General features: G+C 41.6%; 1 protein-coding gene across 1 annotated transcript in view; it reads right to left on the bottom strand.

Moving 5' to 3' along the window:
• The window catches only part of atp6ap1b (ATPase H+ transporting accessory protein 1b), a 29383-nt gene extending 17682 nt beyond the window's left edge, over window positions 1–11701 (bottom strand). The window contains exons 1-6 of the mRNA XM_084334069.1: window positions 11570–11701; window positions 11212–11338; window positions 9460–9534; window positions 9139–9332; window positions 7891–7928; window positions 3943–4028 (exon numbers count right to left, since the gene is read on the bottom strand). Coding sequence (XP_084190195.1) covers window positions 3943–4028; window positions 7891–7928; window positions 9139–9332; window positions 9460–9534; window positions 11212–11338; window positions 11570–11694 — 645 coding nt within the window. The 5' untranslated portion in view covers window positions 11695–11701. The remainder of the gene's footprint in view (window positions 1–3942; window positions 4029–7890; window positions 7929–9138; window positions 9333–9459; window positions 9535–11211; window positions 11339–11569) is intronic.
• Between the last annotated feature and the right edge of the window lie 734 nt (window positions 11702–12435).

The following is a 12435-nucleotide window of genomic DNA, read 5'->3' as shown; positions in this document are numbered from 1 at the left end:
TTTAAAATTTATATGCTTATTTTGTATAATAGTAATAATACACTCAATTGCTTTTCAATGTATTTCTTATTTGTTTTATATAAGATATATATTAGTGGCGCACTGTTTTCTATTGTATTTGTGCAATTACCACATCTCACGAGAGTTGACACACCTGGTATCCGGTGACGTGTTTCCGCCTTCTCTCTTGCGTTGGAACCATGAACTTGAGTGGTAATGGAATTACCTGGCGTTCTAATAAGTAAAGAACAATCCATCACGCCAACGAAACAAGACAATCTTCCCAGAAACTGACAGAAGACATACTACAGTAACGCATCCATGTTCTCATGTACTGGCACGCAGCCAATAAGTTATTGATTGATGGAGATAATAATTGTGGTATATGTTTAGTGACGTTCCGACCATTGGTAATGGACTTGTGATAGTAATAGTATCTTTTGTATGCATTTGTATCTCATACAGATTTTACGGTTTGGATGAGGTTGGATCAAGCTTCTTCATTAAAATCAGTCCAAGAAATCAACTTGTGTTTTGCGTCGTGCCGAGGGTGTCACAGTAAAATCTTAATTGTCTACGCTAAGTCAAGTTGGAAGCAAGATGGCGCCGCCGGTGTTAGTCTCATCGCTCGTCAAGGAGCAGCGCGTGGGATGGACCACGGTGTAAACCACAAGATGGCGCCGGTGTTCAAGACAACGTTTATCAACAACAGCATCTGGAAGAGGGCATCAGCGTAACGTTCTTAGCTCACTTTCATCACCACTAAAAAGGCAAAAGTTGCATCAAGAGATATATTTGCAAGAAAAACCATAAGGTTGGACACTTAAGAAGAAGTAGTGATCTAACAAAGGGTAATATTGTAGATGTACTAACAAGGCAAACAGTTGCACAGAGTTATATTTGCAAAAGCCATATGGTTGGACACTTGTAAGAATTTGTGTTCTAACAAAGGGTAATTTGTAAACGTATTAGAAGGGTGATAGGAGTGAGTCGCAACTAGAAGGTGACGCCTTTTTTCCATGTGTTAATTTGTAACGTTTTGAAACACCGTATTCTTCTGTAGTTTAGATCCCCATTAATGCATGTATTGAAATAAGAGTTTTGAGGTTAAAACTAAAGTGCAATTTCATTGTTCAACCTTATTTGATACATATAGAGTAAAGGGGAATTCAGCTTACATTAGTAAAGTCAACTAGCCTGGTATAAAATAAGTCAACCAGCCTAGATAGTAAAGTCAACTAGCCTGGTATAAAATAAGTCAACCAGCCTAGTTAGTAAAGTCAACCAACCTAGTTAAATAAGTCAACTAGCCTGGTATAAAATAAGTCAACCAGCCTAGTTAAATAAGTCAACTAGCCTGGTATAAAATAAGTCAACCAGCCTAGTTAAATAAGTCAACTAGCCTGGTATAAAATAAGTCAACCAGCCTAGTTAAATAAGTCAACTAGCCTGGTATAAAATAAGTCAATCAGCCTAGTTAAATAAGTAAACTAGCTTGGTTAATTAAGTCTACATTTATAACTAAGCAACTAATTAAGTAATCACACTTCAAGTAATAATAACAAGGCTTATACATTTATTAGTCTTGCATATTAACTTGACATTTACACATAGTTTTCAACATGTCACGTAAAGGAGAGATTACTGAGCTAGAACAAGAAGATGACACAATAGCTCCAAAGGAACAGATCGCGGGTTGGCCAGTACTGCGGGAACTTTTATTAAACATTATATATGTCCGCGGGTTGGCCAGTACTGCGGGAACTTTTATTAAACATTATATATGTCCGCGGGTCTTGTGCAGTGCTCTCGTGGCACTGTCAACTCGCCAGACTGGCGAGTGGTCTTCATGAATCACTCGCCAAACGTAAAAAAAAAACTCGCATTTGGAGAGTAAAGTGGCCTAATTTCCTCCCCTGAGTTCATTGTAAAATAGCAACAGTAGTGTAATTATGGTCAAAACCCTATAAATAGCATTTGGAATAATAAGTCTCTCTCCGAATGAATGCAGCATGGTTTATAATTTATATATAGCGTTATCGGAATATACGGGGTGCACTGACTGCGCTCCGCTTAACTCAACTCGTTATTATTTTGCGCATAGATTGCAGAAATACGGGAACGTTTTGATTATATTTAAAAGGCTTTGCCATTGTTAAACGTAATAAGTGGAATTTCGAAGCTGTAAGCAGAATACAAGTCATATGAACACCCACGATAGTGTTCTTCCACCTTCCTACTGTATAAAGAATAAAAAACGCATTGCAACGAGAACAGAGGTTATTTGTTGAGTTTATGTGTATTACAAAACCCTTGCAATAAATGTGTCTTAAATGAATGAAAAGCATACAGTACATGCTCTGGATACAGAGCATATATCGTGTGGGTGATATGACTTGTATTCTGCTTACAGAATTCCACGTATTTAGTTTTACAATGTCAAAGCCTTTTAATATAAATCAAAACGTTCCCGTATTTCTGCAATCTATGCGCAAAATAATAACGAGTTGAGTTCTAACAAAGAACATATTACATGCTGGGTAGGCTGATAAGAGTAAACTATGATATGAATATGATATGATATAAGGTATACTGGTCCGTCCGCGAGGATAGAGAGGAGTCGGATAGCCATTAAATGCCATTTGAGAATATAGGCTATTAATGCAAAGCGACGGCCTATAGGCTATACATATTATTAAATGTTTTCATAAGCGTAAAGATACAACAGCTAGATTAATGATCAAGTTAGTTTACTGTATGCAGGCTTCGCAAGGCTGTGCCATGTGTTATTATATATGCGCAAGTTACTGTTGCATAATGTAGGCTATGGCTGCCATTATATGTAATTCATATAGGCTACCTAATACCAACAACAAAATAGATTGTATGCCTCTAGTACAAATCATATTATACCCGGTAGCCAATCCAACAAAACGAATAAAGGCATTCATATACCAGCATGGTTATAATGACACACCAACGCCAAACAGTGGTTAACGAACGGTCTTTATTAGTATTTTGAGCTGTCCAGGCAGAATTGCAGCAATGGTCTTAGGGAGTCGTTGATATCTGACAGTGTACAAGTCCGCCAGACTTTTATTTATACCATAACACAGGTTGTGGCTTCTTGGTTCGGCAGCGCCTCAGTGAACAACCTCGCTCATGGAGTTTCTCATAGTTCGCTCGGGTCAGTCCATTATTTCACATCCCATGGGGGGTGTTTCATTACCATATATGGATAATCGTGCACGAGCATTGACGGTAGAACAAAGAGGTATTTATCAACACGGAGTGTGCGTAGGACCCGTGTACGCACGGTTGATAAATCCCAATATTTCTGTGCGTACACACATTCAAAATTCTGTGCTTACGTACGAAAATAGAACACTTTCTAAGAATTGTTGATAAATGAGGGCCCTGGGCCCTATTCTACGTGTTCAAATGACTGGCTGGTTCTTAGGGTTCCTCCAGTTTGCTCTGAACTAGGAGCACTACTACTCTCTCCTTTGATACGTCTAACACCTGGAACACCCTCCAACTGACTCTGAAGGTATTTTAATGAAGTTTATTTTTCAGTCTCGTTTACAGACAAATCAAAAACACACCCGTTTTTAGATTCTAGTGTTTGTTTTGTAACCATATTTATTGTAACGTATAACATAACTGATAGGGCATACAGACCCTCATCTGCATCTTTTGATCACACTGCCTACTTGCTCAGATGCGTATATATTCAGAGTTAATTATACTGTGTACACGGCCTATTTGAACTTTTCTACTGTACTATCATTTGTATTGCCTGTATTTATGTCTTCTACTATTACCCTGCCCATACCTGTACCTCCCCAGCCCCCATGCTGCTATGATGCCTGAATTTCCCCAAGGGGATCAATAAATAATCATCTTATGGTATTTATGGACGCCGGGGAGACAATGACTTACTCTGGACGGCTGGAGTCCTGTGTAGAGGGCTGTGTAGAGGACGCCTCGGTCTTTCATGATGCTCAGGACCTTTCCAATGACCTCATCTGTGGATGAGCAATAGATACATTAAGACCCTACAGGGGCAGATACATTAAGACCCTACAGGGGCAGATACATTAAGACCCTAGAGGGGCAGATACATTAAGACCCTACAGGGGCAGATACATTAAGACCCTACAGGGGCAGATACATTAAGACCCTACAGGGGCAGATACATTAAGACCCTACAGGGGCAGATACATTAAGACCCTACAGGGGCAGATACATTAAGACCCTACAGGGGCAGATACATTAAGACCCTACAGGGGCAGATACATTAAGACCCTACAGGGGCAGATACATTAAGACCCTACAGGGGCAGATACATTAAGACCCTACAGGGGCAGATACATTAAGACCCTAGAGGGCTTCCTTCCCCCAGGATTTTTTAAACAATTGTCATTTCATATTAGACACAGAGCAGCGTGGACCCGTTTCTATGTGCAACGAAAACTCCACGAGCAATGGGTCCAATGGTCTGACCCCTGCTTTGCATCCTCGCTATTCCTGTATACACACGTTGCGCTAAAAACCTTAACTAATGTTAGCTGCTAACTCTAACCAAGCTAATCTGCCAACACCAACTACTGTGTGTAAGCTATCCCTGGGGACGCTCAGAGGCATCCAATAGTGAGGGAAGGGGGGGCTGAGTCTCTCTCTCTCTCTCTCTGATGGGGGAAGGAAGGTGTTAACAAGAGGACTAGAACAAGGGTCCAGGGCAGGGCTCTACGCTAACTTCTTTTCCCAAGGAGCACATGAAAAACATTTAGGAGCACACAAAGAAATGTAGGAGACGGGAGTACAGTGAAAAATGTTCAAGTAACAGAGTTTATTATAGTTATAGATACGTTTATTATCAAACTATTTATTACGTGCATATTAGGGCTGACCTTCGAATTTTTTTTTTTGGAATTCGAAGCTTCGGGCCGAGATTCGATTTTAATTCGAAGCTTCGAGATAAAATATATATATATATATATATATATATATATATATATTATAAATTATTTTTTAATATAATATTTTTTTTATGTTGTGGGACTTGTACAGCACTTTGTTCACCTTTTTAAATCTTAGACAATCTAAACACTTTGCTTTCATGAAATATTGTAAGCAGTCATTTGAGGATTTATAAAAGCAGCACAATGAACACAAATCTGTCAGTGCCGAGTCCGACCATCTTAAATAACAAACAGCATTGCTTGTTGTAATTAACAAAGAGAGGCAGAGTTGATTTTGCACATAAATATATATTTTTAATATATTCAAATTTTATTTTCATATTTGAATCCCATGCCCATTGAATGAAGCGTCGAAGTATTTAAGACAGCCCTAGTGCATAATACTGTGCGTGTGCCTACTAAGGGACAAACATCTGTGCAATAGCACATACCACCAAAGTCACACATTGGCCCATGATGCCTACTAGACGCAAAGCCAAAGGATATCGGTTGTCAAGCTGCTTTTGTGTGTTCTAGTGTTGTCACGATACCAACATTGAATATATTATTAGAGGACATAACATGGAAAATACTTTATACAATTCATTATCATTTAAACGCTATTGAAACGTAAATAATCAAATAATAAAATTATTCTGTTACAGCTGCTGAGCTACGGTCAATCAATATCTTCCTTTTGAATGAAATAGGTCCAGGAGAGAGAGAGAGAGAGAGAGAGAGAGAGAGAGAGAGAGAGAGAGAGAGAGAGAGAGACTCTCACGTCTCACCCCCCCTTACCTCACTATTGGATGCCTCCGAGAGTTCCCAGGGATAGCTTACAGTAGTTAGTGTTAGCAGGTTAGCTTAGTTCAGGGGTCAGCAACCTTTACTATCAAAAGAGCCATTTTCCCCCCCTCCCATAAAAAAAATCCTCTGGAGCCGCAAAACCGATTTACCCAATGAAGATAACAGTGTATAACATTTTATAAAGTTATCCCCAAGCATACCCCACATTTAGCATAAAACGCCTGACAATTGCATACCCAAAGTAATTTGCGATTTATTATACTTTATACTTATAGCACACAGTTTGTTGCTTTAATGGAATTATAAAGCAACAAAAAGATTTTTTTTACTTTATTGCTGTTTTTACCTGTTATAACAAAGGAAAACCTCAAACACTTATGAAGAGGAGAAAAAATACTGGCTGAAACTCAAGATTAGCCACTTGCAGACGGCAGGGAGAGGCGCGGGGTGTGACGTACTGTATATTTTAGTTGAAATATTTTTTCATTTCAGTGTCACAGTATGACATCGATCTCCAAAATAATAAGAAAAAAAAAGTAAAAATAAAATAAAAATGTTGGCCAACACTTTTTTATTTTTTTAATCCACTTTTTCGCCCGTTTTTCTCTGACTATGTTGTGTTTACTATGCAAAACTATTACTTGCACACTGTGCTCCTAAGTGATTTTTCCGGTTCGCACAAATCTATTGTTAGGGGCAAATGCAAGTGAAACGCTTGCACTGTAGAGCCCTGGTCCAGGGTGGGGGAAGGAAGGTGTTGTCAAAAGGACTAGAATGAGGGTCCAGGATGGGGGAAGGGGGTTGTTAAAAAAAAAAAAGGGTCACAGAGAGAATTCATCAAGTAGTGCGTCAGTCTGATAAAGAAGTGGAACTTCCCTTTACTGTGATTCACCAGTGTCGTGTTTCGGGTCTCACCTCTTATTCCACACCGATGTGATGATGTCATCACGACTCATCACGACAGAGGATAGGAAATGGCTTATTGCCTAGCAACAGCTTTGCAAGTGTCTTAGTAGCGAGGTTACCTGACATTTAACCCCCGTGTGGTGGGTGATCCGTTTTCAACGTTTTACTCAAAGAGAAATTATACAATTAATCATTTTCTCAACCCAAGACTCATTGGCCTTGGATCATTTCCGGTGAATAACCTATAAAAGAAAACGTTTTCTTTTGAGAAAAAGGTTCACTGTGTTCCTTCACTGTCTGCCTCCACCTCGTTTTGTGTTTATTCTTCAAGATAAACACGATACAATTTTTTTATTTATTATAATGATATATATATATATGAAATGAGTTTACACTGGCACGGAGTAGGGCTGAGCCCAAACGTTCGGACCTTCGTTCGTTACGTTGGCACTTGAATCTTAATTAATGGGTTCAAACCTCCGCCTTTTTTCTCTAGTTTTTTTCCATTTCTTTTATTTTTTTACACAAAAAATATATATCAGAATGTGATATATATCAGAATATCACAGTACTATGTTGTGTTTACAATCATTTGAAAGTTACGCACGAACACAACACAGACACAACACAGTCAACGAGTCACGGTGAGGAGGGGTCACGTCATACATTATCAGGAAATGAATCAATGCTATGCACGTTAGTCGCGCTATGCACGTTTAGCTTGCCAACGTTAAGATAGCCATCTGCCAACAAAGATGTTGTTTCAACAAATGCATTCACAAAATGAATTACCATCCAAATGTTATTGAAGACTCCTGTGACCAGTAAGTAGGTACTACTTTTACGAACCATTTTTGACCGCAGAAAGGTCTGCCGAAATTCGAATCCTAAAAACAGGCTTCAGGGACAGCTCTAGTACGGAGTACTACACTGTACATTCCAGCATGAGATACAGACCCCGACGCACCACCATGGTGAAAGTGACTTTATAAACAACCTCTTTCACAAGGAGGCTCGCTTTGTTACGAGCCTTTGGGCACGAGACCTTTTCAGATGCAAGGGGAGGAACAGCTTCGACCAAGTCCGACACGTCCAGACTATTCAGCTGACGTTAACGACTGCGGCAAATGCCATGCAATGAATGCCCGATTGTGACAACACTACACGACGTCATCCATTCCAGACCATGATAACCCTCACAGTTTCTACTCACCGTTGCTATGTAGGATGTCCTTACACGTCTTATAGGAGCTGTGACAAAAATGACAAGAGATGGAACATTTTCCAAGTCGCGTTAAAAACGTGAGATAAAAAATTGTGACGACAAAGTTAAAAGGTGCTATAGATAACGTTCAGCCACTAGGTGTTGCACTAGAGCACCAGCATGTCATTTATCCAATCAGGTGGGTAAATAGGAAGTAGGGAGGGGCTATAATGCACACTACATATTTTGGAGCAGAAAAGTTTCGTCGATTTCTTATGGGGGGGGGGGGGGGGGCAATACTTTTCTTCTGCACCTTTCTAAAAGCTCTGTGGATGTATTATTATTTAAATGATTTATCCTCTTTGTTTTACTGTGTCCTACCTGTTTTTATTACTTTCATTGCTTTACTGCGTTTTTAATCTTATATCTTTCATCATATTATTTTGTTTTTATCAACCTGCCTGTGAAGCACTTTGGTGCCAGCTGCCGCTGCCTGGAAATGTGCTATACAAATAAAATTGACTTGACTTGACTAGGGCTGCAACGATTAGTCGACATGCAACGACGTCGATTATAAAAAATCGTCGACGAGGAATTGGTGGGTCAAGTGGCTTCTCAGCTCTGGTCCAGCTGAAGACTTCTTAGCTTAACATAACAGACCGACAGTAAGTTTGGGGGAACTAATGGGATAACTGGGGATGTTGTTTGGTCCTGACAAGAGTCTCAAAGCAACTCTGAGGTCGTGCTCAATGTCCAATCTGTTCCTCTGCTCTGTCTTCAGCTGGACCAGAGCTGAGAAGCCACTTTCACAAAGATAGGTAGTGCAAAAAAAAAAAAAAAAAAAAAAAAATTATATAATTGTTTTTCGATTAGTCGACTAATCGAAAAAATAAATCGACAGATTAGTCGACTACCAAAATAGTCATTAGTTGCAGCCCTCACTTGACTAATAATAAACACTGCACAGACTCTACAGTACAGTGTGTTACTACAGTTTGGACCATGTATACCGTCATCACTATTACTACCGTCTGATTGAATCCTGCCACTCACTACTGTTCACTACTACTACTGTTATCACTATTATCATTACTACTCGCACTTTGTTCTATTATTACTACCTATCCTACCTGTACCCCCCCCCCCCCCCCCCCGCTGCCATGACACCTGATTGAATCAATCAATAAAGGAACACTCGACTCGACGACTCTCGACGTTAACCGACACACACCGCAGAGAGCATTGTGCCTCACTCACCCGGTGTGATAAGGCAGGTGGATGAACAGCAGGTTGCTCCCGGAGGCGTCGAGGGGAAGCTGAGACACACTGTCCGGCTCGACCAGAAGAGGTGAGACGCCCAGCTTCTCCTGCAGCAGGTCAGGGATGGCACTGGAGGCGGACCAGGCCAAGGCAGGCAGCACCAACGAGGAAGAGGAGGAAAGCATGGCAGCCTGAGGGGGGGGGGGGGGGGGGGGGGGTCAGGATAGTGAGATAGTGTGAGAGACTTGATTTGATTCGATTTGTTTTGCGACTCATTTCAGATGTAAAATGTTTGCGTCATAGAGAAACAAAGCATACCTCAACGTTTGGGAAGGCACTGTCTTGCTTATTGCCAAACACTCCACCGAACACTGTGAAGTCATCTTTGCTCAACTGCATAGAAAGGGGAAAGAGTGATTTAGAAGTGAACTACAGCAATGTGTTAATGACATGACAGGTAAAATGGTCAATTTTATATAACAGCTTTTATCCAAAGCGCTTTACAATTTTGTTCCTCACATTTTACCCGTTCACTCACACATTCACACACCGACGGCGGAGGCGACCGTGCGAGGTGCCCACCTGCTCATCGGGAGCAGTTAGGGCCCCGTCAAGTGTCTTTAGGCTCGAGGACACTTCGACACGCTGCCGAGCGGGAATCGAACTGGGAACCTCAGGATTACCAGACGACTGCTCTACCTCCTGAGCCGCTGTCGTGTCGTGTCGCCCCCCCCTCAGATGATTTGAAACACGGGTGCCCTGACCAAACCTTTTGACACGTCGGGCCAAAATGTTAAATACTGTCGGTTGTTTGTGGGCGAATTAATGAAAAATGTAACAAGTAAATAACAGTTTCTTAAGTCCTATGTCACCGCGTTTGTTCTGGCGGTGATGATAAAGACATTTCAACAATCCCTCCTCAGACATATAATGAAAAGGGTTCAATTCCCGCTTGGGGACCAGGTTTCCATGATGCCAGGTACCCAGGTGGGTGATCTCCCAGGCCTTTCTGTGTGGAGTTTGCATGTTCTCCCCGTGCTCGCAAGGGTTCCCCCCCCCCCGATAAGATAAACCCAATGGAAAAACATGCACAACAATAGATCGCTAACGCTGTGGCGTCCTTGACGAAGACGGACAGGAGCACTTGGATTGGTCCACGGGGCGCGGCTCACGTTGACGCCTGTCTGCTCTCGGCTGCCCTTGGGGGGGAAGGACGACGGGATGGGTTAATCGCAGATACGAATTGCATGCATGCATCGCATGTGTGCCGATTGATGACCTCTGAGCAGGTCCTAAATTATTATTATTATTATAAACGGCGACAAAACAGACCACGGCTGCAAAAGAGCATCACTTTAGTCCCTCTACCTCACACATTATGTATAATATATATAATTCCAGAACGCTGCAAGGGGCTTGACTGACGATAGGGAACTTGAAAAGGGGAAGTGATGCCAAAGCTCACACTGTCACACCAGGGTGAGAATACCTCAAGAGTCACGAGCTGACTTGAGAGCTAATATAAGAGCAACAGGCCTTGTTTACCACTTGACTCACCATATTACTAACTTTTAGCCAAACCTTTATTTCCAAGGGCGGTCATTTCCAACAAAGCCATACCTTGACATGTTATGTTGCAGTGATAGAAAGCACTGTTATAGTCCAACGATGAGCATTAAATAAACCAACTAAAGAGTTGTGTCCTGCTTAAACCTTAAAACAGACCTTTGCTGTTTGGGCTTTCAACACGTTTTAAACAATAACTGTCCCTGCTAAAAAAAAAAGTAAAGGTCAGGTTCTTTCTCTCTCTCTCTCTATTTCTATTTCTCTCTCACTCTCTGCCTTAATCATTTTGTATAAAAGTATTCCTTCTGTATGACAACTAATAAAGAAACTTGAACTTGACTCTCTCTCTCACTCCCTCTGTCCCTCTTCCTGTCTCCCTCTCTCTCTCTCTCTCTCTCTCTCTCTCTCTCTCTCTCTCTCTCTCCCCTTCTCTATTTCTCTCTCTTCCCCCCCCTGTTTCTCTCTCCCCCTATCATTATGATGATCTAATGTCCAGACTTTTACCTTCTCCTGTAGAAACAGCAGCACGGTGCGCGGGTTCGAGCCCAGGGCAGCGTCGAGGTAAGTGGACAACTGACCACTGGACGTGATGTGACCAGCTGCTGGTGGTGCGGCCAGGAGGGGGGTCAAGCTGGACGCAAACAAGACAACAACAACAAATACACACGAATCACATCATCAACTACTAGGTCGACAAGCTCTGTGGCTCAAATAGATCAGGTAGCTGGATTAAAAAAAAACACGTTAAAGCCATTTACACACACAGTAGCTTTTGCGTTAGCTAACGTAGCATCTGCTCAACATCTGGGTTTTAGGGCTGTCTATCTCACTAGCTAAATGGACAACAGGGTGTCATATTTACCCGTCGTCACTGGACCACATCAACAGTGGCACCTGGCTGCTGCCACAGCTTCCCGACGCGAACACCGATGAGAAGAAAAGGGCAACGAGACGCACTAGTCTGGTGGAGGACCCAGATGCTGCCATTTTGGTTTTTTTTGTGTTCCGCAAAGCTCTGGTCGTCACGTGGTGTAAACCAGCTGATTATCATGTGACGGTGAACACACTTCCTGCCTCTGTCACAGTGACGTCACGGTGACGGCCGACCCCGCCCAGAAGGAATGAATGAATGAATGAAAACTTTATTGAACAGATCGTACATCAGGGTCCCCCATTTTCAATTTTCATAGTGACATTTATGACATACACACAACATATATGACATCGTGACATTTATGGCATCGGGACATACATGACATACAGGTATATAGTAGGCCTACTATGTTACATTTGTGACATACGATATGCAAATACAGTACTGTTACCCATATATGATATCCCATTATATACATATGATGGGGAGGAGACTGTACATTAGGAGGGGTGGGTGGGTGGGACGGCGACAGATTGGTGTGTTTGCTATAACTTCTGGCTTCATATTCAATGAAAAGTGGAAAACCAGTCTCTCAAAAAACCAGCTGCTACTGTTTAAACTACCTGAGCAGCAGACTGTCATCAACATTCCTGCCGCTGTAACAGGAGATGTTATGCCGTAATTCACCATTACAATTGATTGATTGATTGAAAACTATTAACAGATTGCAGAATGGGTACAGTACAGTACAGCTCTGCAATGCATACAATTGGATGCAGACCAGAGAAATACTTTCGTCTTGTTTACATCAGGGTCCCCCATTTTCAATTCATCATCATAACATGACACACACG

Source organism: Notolepis coatsorum (assembly GCF_963971535.1).
Source record: "Notolepis coatsorum genome assembly, chromosome: 17".
Classification (NCBI taxonomy): Eukaryota; Metazoa; Chordata; class Actinopteri; order Aulopiformes; family Paralepididae; genus Notolepis; species Notolepis coatsorum.
This window is presented reverse-complemented; position numbering and strand designations above follow the sequence as displayed.